This window comes from Doryrhamphus excisus, linkage group LG17 (genome assembly GCF_037039965.1).
Source record: "Doryrhamphus excisus strain RoL-2023G ecotype Guam linkage group LG17, RoL_Dexc_Guam_v1.1, whole genome shotgun sequence".
In the NCBI taxonomy this organism is placed as follows: Eukaryota; Metazoa; Chordata; class Actinopteri; order Syngnathiformes; family Syngnathidae; genus Doryrhamphus; species Doryrhamphus excisus.
In genome coordinates, this window is record NC_136373.1 from 858,730 (window position 1) to 874,853 (window position 16,124).

At 44.3% G+C, this 16,124-nt stretch overlaps 1 protein-coding gene across 2 annotated transcripts in view; it reads left to right on the plus strand.

The window, feature by feature from the left end:
• Positions 1–13,288, plus strand: part of rarga (retinoic acid receptor gamma a) — a 50,011-nt gene extending 36,723 nt beyond the window's left edge. For both annotated transcript variants that reach the window (XM_078797719.1, XM_058083567.2), the window contains 7 exons: positions 6,805–6,953; positions 7,171–7,312; positions 8,582–8,745; positions 9,006–9,182; positions 9,682–9,886; positions 9,965–10,123; positions 10,739–13,288. In XM_078797719.1, the coding sequence (XP_078653845.1) occupies positions 6,805–6,953; positions 7,171–7,312; positions 8,582–8,745; positions 9,006–9,182; positions 9,682–9,886; positions 9,965–10,123; positions 10,739–11,115 (1,373 nt within the window). In that variant the 3' untranslated portion in view covers positions 11,116–13,288. The remainder of the gene's footprint in view (positions 1–6,804; positions 6,954–7,170; positions 7,313–8,581; positions 8,746–9,005; positions 9,183–9,681; positions 9,887–9,964; positions 10,124–10,738) is intronic.
• Positions 13,289–16,124: the final 2,836 nt, after the last annotated feature.

Here is a 16,124-nt window from a genome sequence, read left to right on the forward strand (position 1 = left end):
TCCTGACATGATCAATGGCCCGAGGCTGAGCCGGGTCTCAGCATTGCCAGGTCTGGGTTCACTCTGCAGTCACAGAAGGAGAGCCGTGCGTTGCTTTCTTCTGGTGGGCAGATGAACAGTCAGCTGGAGCTCACCACAGGGATGAGGGGCCACATATTTTCCACAGACTGGTTTCTTTTTCCTGCTTTTACTATGAAAATCCAGTGTCAGAAACCTTTTATTTCCATTTTTTTTAGATCTTCTTCTTGAGGTTCTACACAAGGACATTTGGAGGAAAGCTTTTTATGGAGTTCATTGGGGACACACACACACGGTTTGGTGTTTGACGCCAACTTGTGTGTGGATGCTTGTTGCCAAATGTCGTCTTGGCTGAGTCCATCAAGAAAATATCAAAAGGCTCTTTATGAGGTGCTGTAAAGAAGAAAGGGTGTTTGGAGAGCACTAGCAGACTGCGAGGGTAATTCCACTTTTTAAAATGTGCCCCGAGGATACGGACTTATCCCACCTGCTGCCTTTGCTGCTCTGCTCTGTTCTGCTCTGTTCTGCACCTTCGACAACGAAGGAGGGGGTTGGCGGGGCGTATTTGTATGCCGTGTTGAACTGAAAAGATTTCCTCCGCAGCCACCGTGGCACCCTTGAGCAAACACTGTAAGGTTGTACTATCTGTTCTCAGATGATACGACCGCATCATGCGCTCACACGCCAGTCTGGCTCTGGTTCATGACTTTATGCTGATTCTGGCGTCCTGGTGTAAATTCCTCAATGGGCGTGTGCGTGTTCATATATATGTGTGTGTGGTTTTTACAGCTATTTAACTCAGGGGTCTCAAACTCTACATTTACCTGGGGGCCGCTGGAGCTAGGGTCTGGGCGAGGCTGGGCCGCATCAGGTTTTACAAAAAAAACAAAAAAAAAAACGCATTTATTAAAAACTGAAAAATATACAAACTTTTTCAGTGCTTTGGTTCCGATTTTCTACAATAAAAGCTCTGATAAAACATTCCACTGTTCTTAAATATCTTCATTTTTATTTTTTTGCACAAAATAAGATGAAAAATAAATAAATCAAGAATAAAGAAAATCAATCAGTAATAAATAAATATAATAATAATAATAAAAACTTAATAAACCACATATAGTTGGTGGGTAGACAAATGATTTTTTTCAGATTAAAATGAACAAAGCATTATTAGAGCCCTGTAGACATGACAAAACATGACTATAGTCACATTTATACTCTTTTTATTTACAACATATTGCGCAACTGCAGGGTCTTGAGACACATGCTAACTCGCAAACTAGAGAGCTAGCCACCTAAACGGTAGCCTTCGAGTTAATTCCTTTCAACTTAAATAGAACTCAAAAACTTACCACTTCCACACGGATAGGGAGTATAACTATTAACAGTTATTTAACCTTTAACATGAACATGAATCAAACGTAATAATTTTTTCTGGGTACATGATACCATACAGCATCCATATCAAACTTATTAAACATTAAACTTTCATATCAACGCGGGGGCCTCAAACTAGTGTCCTGCGGGCCACATTTGCGTGTTTGAGACCCTTGATTTAACTATTTAATACAACTATTTGACCCCCCTCCCGGTCAGTGTGCCCACTAACCGCACACTGGCAGACATTTTATGTCGTCTTCTGCGTCTTAGATAATGATTCAGCACCTTTTAATCAAAATGTCAACACACGCTTTTTTTTTTTTTTTTTTTTTTTCCTCAATTGTGTCCAGCTTAGATTGTGTGTGCTTTTTTGTGCCTTGTGTAAATCACACAATGGACTCTTGCTAGACTTTTCACATGCGAGCTCGCAGGTTGACTGAAGTGTGTGCTGCATAAGCATAAGCGGAGGAATCATTGGAGCTGTGGGAAAAGTAAAAGGGTGTAGCAGAAGTGGCTACAAAAGCGGTGACGGAGATCCTGAGGAAAAACTGGTACCAAAAAAGGGGAAGGAAATGAGTACGAGGGAGAGAGAGAGAGAGACCTTGCAGCAGAGGAGGCCTCAGAGGGATGGCAGGAAGACGTGGGTTGAGAGACAAAGAGGAAAGTGGCACTGTGAGAAAGGGTGTGGTACTTTCTTTTCCTCTTTTTTTTTTTTTTTTTTTTTTTTTTTTTTTTTTTTTTAGAGCCCCCAAATCTTTGGTGTAGCATTGCGGTAAAGAGCCAAGGGCGAGTCCTCCAAGCCGCTGTTCAATCTGCTCCCCTTCTGGCACTTCTATCTGACCAATAACACGCCCCTCATTGCACAGAGGCCTACTGTGTGCCCCCCCCCTTTTTTTTTTTTTTTTTTTTTTTGAGTCTTGCACAAACTTTTATCCCGGACTCTGATTGCGTCAGGAACACGCAAGCTTTGCAGGCTGTTTAATGAAGGTAAAGACGAAGACAAAGAGTCACATGGGCTGCAAAAAAAAAAAAAAAACCATAATGAGCCCCTCAGACGGCGGGTATTTTAATGGGGGGGGGACGCTGAACCGTAACGAACAAGCCGCCCTTTACAAATCGAACCGCGAGCGTGCCGCGCTCCCACAGTAACGACAGAGAAGAACACCTCGGAACGGGACCGTGCCAAGCTGCTCGCACACGATATGCGAGCCGGGCCTCTCTCACGCCTCGCATGCCGAAGAGCGTCGCATGAAAGATTCAAATCCCGCAAGTCGAGTCACGTACGCGGAAATCTGCAGTCCTATTGTGAAAGAATACTTGTTATGCTGCCAGACTGTCATACGCCGCTCGGGTAAAAAGCACGCCGTTGCGACAGCGAGCACGAGCCGCGTCGTCACGCCTTCAGCGCACTCCCGTTTCCAGTCGAGTGAACAACACGGCGCCGTCAGTGTTACCAGGAACTCCGCACGCTCCTCTTCCTGCCCGGCTGACGTGACCCAGAATTTAAAATAATTGACCTTTTAGAGGTCACCTTGAGAATAGCTGTCAAGCTATTCCTGTCATATTCCCTCCTAATGAGGCTAATGATTCCGCTCGTCTGCTCTACCACTCAAGCACCAAAGCAATGTTTTGTTCCCGGTGTTGGGATATTCCCGTTTAAGATACTGACTAGGATGGAATTGTGTACAAATGCGTTAGCGCTAGCCACCGCTTGCGTACGTAGCAATGAGAGAAGGATTAGTAAAGTGATACCCGGCAGGGAAGCAACAGTAGCAACTGATAAGTATCCCTCCTCCGTCTTACATCTATTATGCCCCCCCCCTCGCCGCCCCTCGACACGGCAGCAGCCACCCACCTATCCCGCTCTTCTCATCTCATCCGTCCGTCATCGGCTCACAGACCTCTGCCGGCAGATTGTCATGCTAATGGCGCCCCAGGCATCGGGGCGCTGATAAGGAGGGCCTCTTATTTCACAGGGCTTTGTTTTCTAAACAGTGAGGAGCTGAGTGGAGGGGAAAGGGGAAAGGGGAAAGGGGCTCGGGGCGGCTTTTCCTGCGGCGACCTGGATCGTAATGGCTGCAAGCGGACTGCATGAAGTCAGGGAAGCGGGTCCGAGACTATCTTCAAACTAGTCTTTCTGTCCGGGGGGTGGCCCCTCTTTCTTTCTTCGATTCAGTAACGTCAAGCATTTTTGAGTGGGCGGCACGGTGGTCGAGTGGTTAGCGCGCAGACCTCACAGCTAGGGTTTGCATGTTCTCCCCGTGCATGTGTAGGTTTTCTCCGGGTACTCCGGGTTTTCCTCCCACATTCCAAAAACATGCTAGTTTAATTAGCCACTCCAAATTATCCATAGATATGAATGTGAGTGTGAATGGTTGTTTGTCTATATGTGCCCTGTGAGGATTGGCTGGCCACCAGTCCAGGGTGTACCGGACAGTTGGGATAGGTTCCAGCACCCCCCCCCAAGACCCTCATGAGGAAAAGCGGTAGAAAATGGTTCGTACTTTTTTTGCTCCCACTAGTCATCCGCCCATAACGATGGGTGATAGGACAGGATGATTGGGCGATGAAGGAGGGCGGTAGAAGGGGAACATGAAAAAAATGAAAAAAACGAACTTCCTAATAAGGAGAACCATGTAGGACTGTAAAAAAACATCGGCATACAACAAACACATGATAGCACCAAAGGGTTCCCACTGCTGTGGTCCCCGTCATGATGGCACCACCGGAGGGGGGGGGGGGGGGGGGTATAGCAGCAAAGCCGTTGGATGAGGAGGGGGTGTTGGTTCAATAAGTATAAGACGGGGCTAAAGAAGCGAAAAAAGCCAACAAATGTCCCGACCAAGGAGATAGGACCCCTGCTGTAGGCTACCTCAAACTTCAAGTTGTGTTTTCATTTCAATATTTAGCTTCACCGCCATCAAGGCATGGCTTGGAGGGGGGGGGGGGATAAAATATCAAGAATGGATTCAAAAAGTCAAAATGGAGGAGTCATATTTGGATAAATAGCAGATGTCGCAGCAGCAGCCCCGTTACATGAAAAATGTTTATTTCTGTTAGTCATCAATAATCTAGGAGTCGTCCGCCCAAGTGCTGCTAATGATCACTTTGGTCTTGAACAAGACCTTCCTTCAGTGTCCCCTATTGCCCCTTTGCCCCCGCTGCCCCCTTCCCGATCAAATTCCTCCGTTTATGTCCTTTTTCTTCTTTTTGAAGTCCCCCTCCCCTTGTAAAAAAAAAAAAAAAAAAAGCCAAGCTGGTGGTTTTCACTTCAGCCCTCGGTGTGACAGAGGGGAGGCTTGGGGGGGTTGTAGGTTAAGTTTAGGCTAGCCCTCTGTGCTTTCCATTGAGGGGACTTTGGGGTGGTAGTGGGGGGGTGCAGTAAAAGTTAGAATTTTAGAGCTTCCCTGTTTTTTTATTTTATGATTGGCTTCTTTTACGGGTTGGGAGCTCCAGCTGCTGGTGTGAATAGCGACCCAAGGTGACCGAGTACCAATAAAGCCAAGGCCAGCCCGACTGGGGCCCCCCAGCCCAGCTATGGGACGGCTTTTATAGGCGGCCTTACGAGCCAAGGCCTCTATTAAAACCTGGCAGGGCTGTGCCGAGGAATTTAGGGCCAGGAAACGAGAGGAAAAATAGGGTTTGTGTGTCAGGGGTTGGTGGGGTACCGAGTTGGGGGGGGTGAAGTTTAAGGGTGACTAATGGGGGAAGTTGAAAGGGGTGCGTGTCTGCATGCGTGTTGGGCCTGCATTAGTTCCACCGCTATACCAAGACGTTTAATGTAGCATTGCTAACACATGCTAATACACCACTTTAAGTTACATTGCTGATGTCATCATAGTGTGACACGCTAGTGTGTGTGTGTGTGTGTGTGTGTGTGTGTTGTCATGAGACCGTGTCAGTCTGTGGAATGATGAGCAGCCAGTTTTGACTCGCCGCCTTATCAGACGAGCTGTCAATCAATAACAGCTACAGTCAAACTGTTGTGTCAACGGTCCATACGCTCGGGGAACGGTAAATACGGGTGTCGCCATACTCACTTTTTCACTTCCGATACGATACCGACGCAGCCTTGAATATTGATCTGATATCAACACCAAGCCGATACACGCATGATACATACAATACATACATACAATAACATGTTTAATAATATGTTTAAAGCGGCGGCCCGTGTAGTGATCCCTTAGCCTGTGCATTAAAGAAAGATGGTGACTATAGGGGTGTTATGTCATGTCCACGGGCTCTAATAATGCTTAAAAACAGTTTTCTATGCTCTAACTGTGAAAAAATTTCAATAAGCGATATTAAATCCTATTTTTTGGAAATTTACTACAAAGTTGGGTCTGGAATTAATTAACTGGGATAAATGAGCTGTATTAACGAAGTGTATTGTTTGTTTTTGTCTAAAGCAGGGGTCTCAAACTCAATTTACCTGGGGGCCACTGGAGCTAGGGTCTGGGCAAGGCTGGGCCGCATCAGGTTTTCCAAAAAAAAAAAATCATTTATTAAAAACAGAAAAATATACAAACATTTTCAGTGCTTTGGTTCTGATTTTCTACAATAAAAGCTCTGATAAAACATTCCACTGTTCTCAAATATCTTACTTTTTATTTTTCTACACAAAATAAGATGAAAAATAAATAAACAAATCAAGAATAAAGAAAATCAATCAATCAGTAATAAATAAATATAATAATAATAATAATAAAAAGTTAAGAAAGCACATATAGTTGGTGGGTAGACAAATGATTTTTTTCATATTAAAATGAACAAAGCATTATTAGAGCCCTGTAGACATGACAAAACACGACTATAGTCACATTTATACTCTTTTTATTTACAACATATTGCGCAACTGCAGGGTCTTGAGACACATGCTAACTCGCAAACTAGAGAGCTAGCCACCTAAACGGTAGCCTTCAAGTTATCTCCTTTCAACTTAAATAGCCAAAAACTTACCACTTCCACACGGATAGGGAGGATAACTATTAACAGTTATTTAACCTTTAACATGAACATGAATCAAACGTAATAATTTTTTCTGGGTACATGATACCATACAGCATCCATATCAAACTAACATTAAACTTTCATATCAAGGCGGGGGGGCTCAAACTAGTGTCCTGCGGGCCACATTTGGCCCGCGGGCCGCATGTTTGAGACCCCTGGTCTAAAGAAACCTCATCAATAAACCTCCTTCTGCCCCTTCCAGCATAAACTGGATGAGAACAAACTGAGTCGGGAATGTTTTTTTTCTGTTTTGCTCCAGCTTCCCAAATCATTTGAGAAGAAAAGGAATGCCATCGGCTGTCATTCCATCATTGAAAGCAATTCCAAACATCCGCCATGCTTCATGTATTCCAATGCGTATCTTTTTTTTTCCCCCTTCTTCCCCCTCTATAGCGGTGGAGACCCAGAGCACCAGCTCAGAAGAGATGGTGCCCAGTTCTCCATCTCCACCTCCCCCACCTCGGGTCTACAAGCCCTGCTTTGTGTGCCAGGACAAGTCCTCAGGGTATCACTACGGGGTCAGTTCCTGCGAGGGCTGCAAGGTGAGAAGATCCTGTGGTAGTAACACAACTCTAGCATTTAGCAAATGACTTTCATGGTTTCCATTACTTAAGGAAATTAAACGACAAAGAAAAGAAAATAGCATGATACTGTCTCCAAGCAAAAAAGAAACAATTAAATGTCGCATATTTAATTTTTGCTGACTTGGCTAAAACCGAAACCGTCTCTCCTGTTGTCTGCTTGGTCCCGATGCTCCAGGGCTTCTTCCGTCGCAGCATCCAGAAGAACATGGTGTACACCTGCCACCGGGACAAGAACTGTCAAATTAACAAGGTCACTCGCAACCGCTGCCAGTACTGCAGGCTGCAGAAATGCTTTGAGGTCGGAATGTCCAAGGAAGGTGAGTCCATACCTCCAATGTGTGCATAATATCTGTCTGAATGTTCTGAACTCCTATTTCGGTGTTATATCGTGCTGCCGAACGTTATTGTGTGCCCCCCCCCACGGCCAACCCCAGGGAAATGTATGTGGGTGTAATGTTTTGTGTGGGATGTACGTTAAGACCGGGATCACATTGTGCCTCTGCTATTAGTGGATATCCTGACAGGAAGGAAAGTATGGGAGGAGGGGGAGGAGGGGGAGGAGGGGGAGGAGACTTGACTTGATGGAGAGATGGGCAAGGAAGAGAGTGGTGATTAGGAGGCGATAGCCGGGGTCCAAGCTGTGCCGAAGGAAATAGTTTATTACCGTTAAGGGCAAACTCAGGTTTGGTTTCCACCACCAGACTCAATCATTAATAATAATTAATATAATAATCATTTTATATTCAGTATAGTTACTCCATTCACTGTGCAATATTAAGGCTCTAAATCAGGGGTCTCAAACACGTGGCCCGCGGGCCAAATGTGGCCCGCAGGACACTAGTTTGAGGCCCCCGCCTTGATATGAAAGTTTAATATTTGATATGGATGCTGTATGGTATCATGTACCCAGAAAAAATTATTACGTTTGATTCATGTTCATGTTAAAGGTTAAATAACTGTTCATAGTTATACTCCCTATCCATGTGGAAGTGGTAAGTTTTGGGCTATTTAAGTTGAAAGGAAATAACTCGGAGGCTACCGTTTAGGTGGCTAGCTCTCTAGTTAGCGAGTTAGCATGTGTCTCAAGACCCTGCAGTTGCGCAATATGTTGTAAATAAAAAGAGTATAAATGTGACTATAGTCGTGTTTTGTCATGTCTACAGGGCTCTAATAATGCTTTGTTCATTTTAATCTGAAAAAAATCATTTGTCTACCCACCAACTATATGTGCTTTCTTAAGTTTTTATTATTATTATTATATTTATTTATTACTGATTGATTGATTTTCTTTATTCTTGATTTGTTTATTTATTTTTCATCTTATTTTGTGTAGTAAAATAAAAATAAAGATATTTGAGAACAGTGGAATGTTTTATCAGAGCTTTTATTGTAGAAAATTGGAACCAAAGCAAAGTTTTTTACTCTGGGTAAAACTATTGATTTTGTTAATACTTGTGTTGTTTATATTGTTTAGTTTTCTATATTGTGTATTTTGTTTGCAAATTTCCCCACTGAGGGACGAATAAAGGCATATTTTATCAATTTTTTTTTTTTAATTTAATTTTTTTCTTGCTTTCTTCACACAGCGGTACGCAACGACCGAAACAAAAAGAAGAAGGACGTGAAAGAGGAGGTTCTTCTTCCAGAGAGCTACGAGCTCAGTGGAGAACTGGAGGAACTGGTCAATAAAGTCAGCAAAGCCCACCAAGAGACGTTCCCTTCACTTTGCCAACTGGGAAAATACACCACCGTAAGTCATTGGCACTTCCCGAGTAGCGTTTAAATCCACGGCGTCTTTTCCCCCGCCAAGCGATGGCTCGGCTAATTCAGTTGGCCACTTAGCCATCTGTGTGGCCTCCCGGTGATTGATGCAACATGTAAATGGATTTCTTCCATGGTGATGGATGTAAAATGTAAATGTCTCGTGAAAGGCTCGGAAACACGCTCGATGCAAACAGGGTTGCGTGCCGCCTCCACTGATCAGTCTTTTGTGTTTGCTTTTGTGGTCAGAACTCCAGCTCAGACCACCGTGTCCAACTCGATCTGGGCTTGTGGGACAAATTCAGTGAGCTCTCTACCAAATGCATCATCAAGATCGTGGAATTTGCCAAGCGCCTGCCGGGTTTCACCACCCTCACCATCGCTGACCAGATCACACTTCTTAAATCCGCCTGCCTGGACATTCTGGTAAAGAAATTGTTTTTTTTTCCTCTCCACTGATCCAATCAGTGCCCATTTAAAGGAGCTAGTTCTGAAGTGGCACAATACTGGCCTCTGGTGGACAAACTTAGTAGTGCAAAATGTTTCCATAAAGGGAACCTATTATACTCATTTTTCAGCCTTGTGTATTAAATTGTGGACTCCTATAGAGCCGCTACACATGATAACCAGCACAGAAAGCTTTCTAGTTCTTCCTGAATTTGCACCTATTCATATGTATGTCTTTGGATTTCCTGGTTTTGGCAAACCAGAGGTTTTACCACGCCTTTAAGCCATCCCAGGTGCAGATTCTGGAACATCTAAACGTTTTCTGGTCGGGTTATTGTGTGTAGCTGCTCTACAGGAGTCCACAGCTCAATACAAAGGGCTCAAAATGAGCATAATAGGTCCCCTTTATGTAGATTATAGTGACCTTGTAGTGTTTTTGGTTTACGCCAAATTTCAAGTTTCTTCTGTTCCCATCCAGATGCTGAGGATCTGCACACGCTATACTCCAGAACAGGACACCATGACCTTCTCAGATGGCTTAACTCTGAACCGGACTCAGATGCACAACGCCGGTTTTGGACCCCTAACAGACCTGGTGTTTGCTTTTGCCGGCCAGCTTTTACCCCTGGAGATGGATGACACCGAAACCGGTCTCCTCAGCGCCATCTGCCTCATCTGTGGAGGTACTGCAGCATGGTTTGGTATTGGTTGTATCGTTTCTAAGGGATGGCCGCCTCAGTTTGTTCCTCCTTCTTCGTTAGATCGCATGGATCTAGAAGAACCCCAGAAAGTGGATAAGCTGCAAGAGCCTCTGCTGGAGGCGTTAAAGATTTACGCTCGTCGTCGTCGCCCCAACAAGCCTCACATGTTCCCCCGCATGCTCATGAAGATCACGGACCTTCGGGGTATCAGCACTAAAGGTTTGTATTATTTATGTTATTATATAATGATATGATAATATGCGGGCGGCACGGCGGTCGAGTGGTTAGCGCGCAGACCAGGGTTCAATTCCACTCTCGGCCATCTTTGTGTGGAGTTTGCATGTTCTCCCCGTGCATGCGTGGGTTTTCTCCGGGTACTCCGGTTTCCTCCCACATTCCAAAAACATGCTAGGCTAATTAATTAGCAACTTGTTAGCATATTGTCCGTAGGTATGAATGTGAGTGTGAATGGTTGTTTGTCTATATGTGCCATGTGAGCACCCCCAGCGACCCTTATGAGGATAAGCAGTAGAAAATGAATGAATGTTCTATGCTCAGTACATTTGGCTGAGTGAACATCCAGCAGCAACACGTATTTCCCTTTCCCATGACTACTAGTTTACTAGCACCCTAGGTTAATTAGCCACTCCAAATTGTCCATAGGTATGAATGTGAGTGTGAATGGTTGTTTGTCTATATGTGCCCTGTGATTGGCTGGCCACCAGTCCAGGGTGGACAGCTGGGATAGGCTCCAGCACCCCTGCGACCCTTTTGAGGAAAAAGCGGTAGAAAATAAATCAATAATATGTAATGATAATAATTCCATGTGTGTAGGTGCGGAGAGAGCCATCACTCTGAAGATGGAAATCCCAGGCCCGATGCCGCCCCTAATCAGGGAGATGCTCGAGAACCCGGAAGCATTCGAAGACCAAACAGAGCGCAGCGACAGCCCGCCGCCGCTTCCCCCTCAGCAGCCACCCTCCGCCGCCGCCCCCGCGCTCGTGCTGAAGCAAGAAGCCGAAGACGAGGACGACAGCTGGGTCACGGAAAACGGCAGCGAGCCGTCGCCCGAGGAGGAGGAAGAAGACGACGACGACGACGACGGGGGCGATGACGAGCGAGACCGGGGCTCGGACAGTGACGGCGAGCCGTGGGGGGTTCTGGATGCCATTGACAGTGCCAGGAAAGGCCTTGTCGGGAGGGCTCAGTGAGCGGCCCGTTTCATACACATGCACTGATTGACGACACACACCTGTACAGTACATCACCTCACTCTATCTCCCGCCTCAATAAAAAGCTGGCCTTCTCACCCAACCGCACCCCCCCACCCCCACCCCCACCCCCGACTCATCTTCATCTCGGCAGCGGAGCCATTAAATACGGCCCGCATGCTCTATGACAAGCGAACTCCAGATAAATAAAACTAAGGAGAGACGACGGTAAAATAAAAAAACACAACTCCTGAGCGAGGCCGCAAGGGGGGGGGGGCGTTAACGTGACAACAGGAAGTCGCCCTCTCACGTCTTTTTGTCTTCACTGTTGTTTTTCGTAACTGGACAGGACAAAACAGAAGCATCACGTGTGAGTAGTCGGGTTCTGATGAATCGCAAAAAAAAAGCACATTTCTTGAATGCAAAACACGAGACGAAACAAAACCAAATCACATTATGTTAATCTTTATTTTTGTGCTTATTGCTGTTTTTTTTCTTTCTCAATTCATATGTATATGTGTATGTGTGTATATATTATAAACACACACACATATATATATTATATCATTATAGTTATGTCTCTATTATATGTGATTCCTTGTTTATTTTGAAGAGCTTTCCCGAGAGGATATTCAGAGGGAAAGCAAAAAGCAAGCTAGGTCTTCCGTAACAGTTCAAAGTGCTTTTTTTTTTTTTTTTTTTTTTTTTTATTGGAAGGTTGGGGGGGTACACTCATCGTGGATGTCAGTGATAATCAAACCTTGAGGACTGTTGTCATGTTGCAGTGAATAATCACGCCTCTCTTATCAGGGAATTGGCAGCATCGTTCTCTTTGAATTTCAACCTTGTGCCAAAGTTAGGAAAAGTTCGACTACTGGCAGGTACTCCAGCCATCATCCATAAATACACACACACACACAAAACACACACACACACACTTCCGTCAGCTGTAGCAGATTTACACTTGATCATACATGTAGCACTTTTATACAAGGAAAACATTGGCATGTTCAATACCCGGCAATACAATCGAGCTTGTAGGTTCTCAGATGATGTCAACACAGCACACACAAATCTGCAGCAATCCAAGTATGCAAGTGGAAAAGCAGGAAAAAATTCTTACGGAAGATATTTTGGAGTCAGACTCAGGGCTTTTTCGGTGAGGACCAAACACTAGCTGCTTGCAGGCATGCTAGAAAAACAGGCAATATTTATGTGTGTATTCTTCTTGAGCCCTGTTTTAATTAGCTCAACCCCTCGCTAGCGTGTACATAGAAGGCGACATGGAAGTGGGAGCCAGCGACGGGGCATGGATGCCCGGCGTGACTTTATCCCAGATTGGGATTGCACGGCAGCGTCATGCTATCAGGCTGGCATCCGTGCTGCATTCTCGGCCTAAGAAGCCATCGTTATAGCCTTGTTTCTTCTCCTGTGTATCCTCACCTCTCTTAAATGTGTAGGAATATGTGTTATGTATCATTTCGATATTTCTATGTCGCCAAAATGTCTCATTTGGCGACCGGCGGTGTGGGGGGGAATATACGGAATTTTTCTTTTTTTCTTCTCTTTCAAGCAATATGGATATTCTGTAGCGACAAGAGGGCCCATGACGTTAATGTGGGCGGGTCTCCTCATTTTCATGTGGGTGAATGTGTTTATGTGTGTGTGTGTGTGTGTGTGTGTGCATGCACGGTTTGCTATTATTCATACATCGGCCACATTTTAAGTGAAGTTTTAGTCGGTGAATATGTATCTTTTAGCTGGAAAAAAAACACAAAGTGCCAAATGATTGCAGTCTTCAGAGATATTCTAGCTAAAAAATGAAAAATTAAAAAAAAAAATCACCTTCACTTGACACATAAAATGTGGTCCCGGTGTATGAATAAGCCTGGACTGGACTTGTGTGTGTGAGTGAGTTTTTCAGCCATAGGATGAATGTCGGCTGTTACGGTGCTGTCACACACTAAACTGTCTTTGTGTGATGACTCTCTCTGCTGGGCTGTTACCATGGTAATGTAATGTATCTGATGCAGGCAGAACACGATGACATGATCATTATAGTTTTTCAACATGGCCAATGTGTTGTTTACCCATTGTTTATGTCAACTCTTGTTATACAAAGAAAAGCCATATAAACAGTAAGAGGCACAATAAACTACTTTTGTGAGATTCATGGACAATTGTCGTGCATTTTTTTAACCCATGAGTGGGTGGACGGTAATCTGAAATGTATTTTGTAATGAAGTGGGTTGTTGTCTGTCAGTACTGCTTAAAAAGGACCTATTATGGCCCTTTATATTAACATGTGGGCTCCTGTAGAGCAGCTACACACAATAACATCACAGAAAGTTTTCCAGATCTTCCAGTATATTAACATTTGGACTCCTATAGAGCAGCTACACACAATAACCAGCACAGAAAGTTTTCCAGATCTTCCAGTATATTAACATTTGGACTCCTATAGAGCAGCTACACACAATAACCAGCACAGAAAGTTTTCCAGATCTTCCAGTATATTAACATGTGGACTCCTGTAGAGCAGCTACACACAATAACCAGCACAGAAAGTTTTCCAGATCTTCCAGTATATTAACATGTGGACTCCTATAGAGCAGCTACACACAATAACCAGCACAGAAAGTTTTCCAGATCTTTCAGTATATTAACATGTGGACTCCTATAGAGCAGCTACACACAATAACATCACAGAAAGTTTTCCAGATCTTCCAGTATATTAACATGTGGACTCCTATAGAGCAGCTACACACAATAACCAGCACAGAAAGTTTTCCAGATCTTCCAGTATATTAACATGTGGACTCCTATAGAGCAGCTACACACAATAACCAGCACAGAAAGTTTTCCAGATCTTCCAGTATATTAACATGTGGACTCCTGTAGAGCAGCTACACACAATAACCAGCACAGACAGTTTTCCAGATCTTCCAGTATATTAACATGTGGACTCCTGTAGAGCAGCTACACACAATAACCAGCACAGAAAGTTTTCCAGATCTTCCAGTATATTAACATGTGGACTCCTATAGAGCAGCTACACACAATAACCAGCACAGAAAGTTTTCCAGATCTTTCAGTATATTAACATGTGGACTCCTATAGAGCAGCTAAACACAATAACATCACAGAAAGTTTTCCAGATCTTCCAGTATATTAACATGTGGACTCCTATAGAGCAGCTACACACAATAACCAGCACAGAAAGTTTTCCAGATCTTCCAGTATATTAACATGTGGACTCCTATAGAGCAGCTACACACAATAACCAGCACAGAACGTTTTCCAGATCTTTCAGTATATTAACATGTGGACTCCTATAGAGCAGCTACACACAATAACATCACAGAAAGTTTTCCAGATCTTCCAGTATATTAACATGTGGACTCCTAAAGAGCAGCTACACACAATAACCAGCACAGAAAGTTTTCCAGATCTTCCAGTATATTAACATGTGGACTCCTATAGAGCAGCTACACACAATAACATCACAGAAAGTTTTCCAGATCTTCCAGTATATTAACATGTGGACTCTTATAGAGCAGCTACACACAATAACCAGCACAGAACGTTTTCCAGATCTTCCAGTATATTAACATGTGGACTCCTATAGAGCAGCTACACACAATAACCAGCACAGAAAATTTTCCAGATCTTCCAGTATATTAACATGTGGACTCCTATAGAGCAGCTACACACAATAACCATCACAGAAAACTCTCCAGATGTTCCAGAATCTGCACCTATTCAGCTGTATTTCCACAGCCGTTTATCCAGTTTCGTCCTCAGGGCACGAGCGATTGGTCGCGCTCCCGACAACTTCTGGACTACTGCCGAAACTCACTTTAGGAGTGCATAATGAATGAACGAACCCTTTGGAGAGCTACTTAAAAGTGGTTAGGAGCTACTGTTTGGACATCCATGAACTCACTGCACCCATTGTCGGACACACTTTGTCAGAGGCACAGAGGGCATCGTGCAGACAACCTTGGCACAACATCGGTAGTGGAAATGTGGTCATTTTTTTGCATTTGTTTATAGATTTTTATGTATAAATTCTAATAGAAGCTGCACGGCACAGAAGTGGTGAGCACACAGGTCTCACAACTGGGAAACCTGAGTTCAATTCCCCCCTCGGGCATCTCTGTGTGGAGTTTGCATGCCTGGGTTTTCTCCGGTTTCCTCCCACTTTCCAAAAACATGCTAGGTTAATTAGCCACCCCCAAATTGTCCATAGGTATGAATGTGAGTGTGAATGGTTGTTTGTCTATATGTGCCCTGTGATTGACTGGCCACCAGTCCAGGGTGGACCCCACCTGTCGCCCGAAGACAGCTGGGATAGGCTCCAGCATACCCGTGACCATCGTGAGGATAAACGGTAGAAAAAAAATGAATGAATTAACTGAGAATTAACTTACAACTAAGGTGTTTATTGCACAATATTTTCCACAAAATATACAATATTTGAGAAATTTGACTTTAAAATATGTATAGTTTGGGTCGCTGTCGGTCATTATGGGTTGATACTGACCAGTCGAGGACCAGTTGAGGACCACTGGTCCACCGTACCGGCCATGATGGAGTTGCGCCACTAGAGAGAGCTCCTGCACCATGACTTGGCAGCCAATGCGTCTGAGACTGGAGAGGAAGAGCAGGGTGCTAAGGTCACGGGGAGTGAAGTGGGTGCAGTGGCTCATAAATCACCAGCTCCTGGTGAACAAGGACATCAGATAAAGGCCCCCGCTCTTAAGATTTGCTCACGGTGCACTCGGTGGAAGGCAGCTGCTAGCATTAATAAGGTTTCATCACAGGTCTACTCACGTTTGGCATGGCTAGAGTTGTTTTCCTCAAAGATGGAGTGCTGTGCCGGTTGTGATCTAAATCTGTCTGGGTTGATTTACGACTTGAATTTAAGAACAACGCTGTGCGCGTACCAACACACAGCACAGGAAACATTTTTGATAAAGGTCAAACTGTGCAAATCAAAGGGTTGA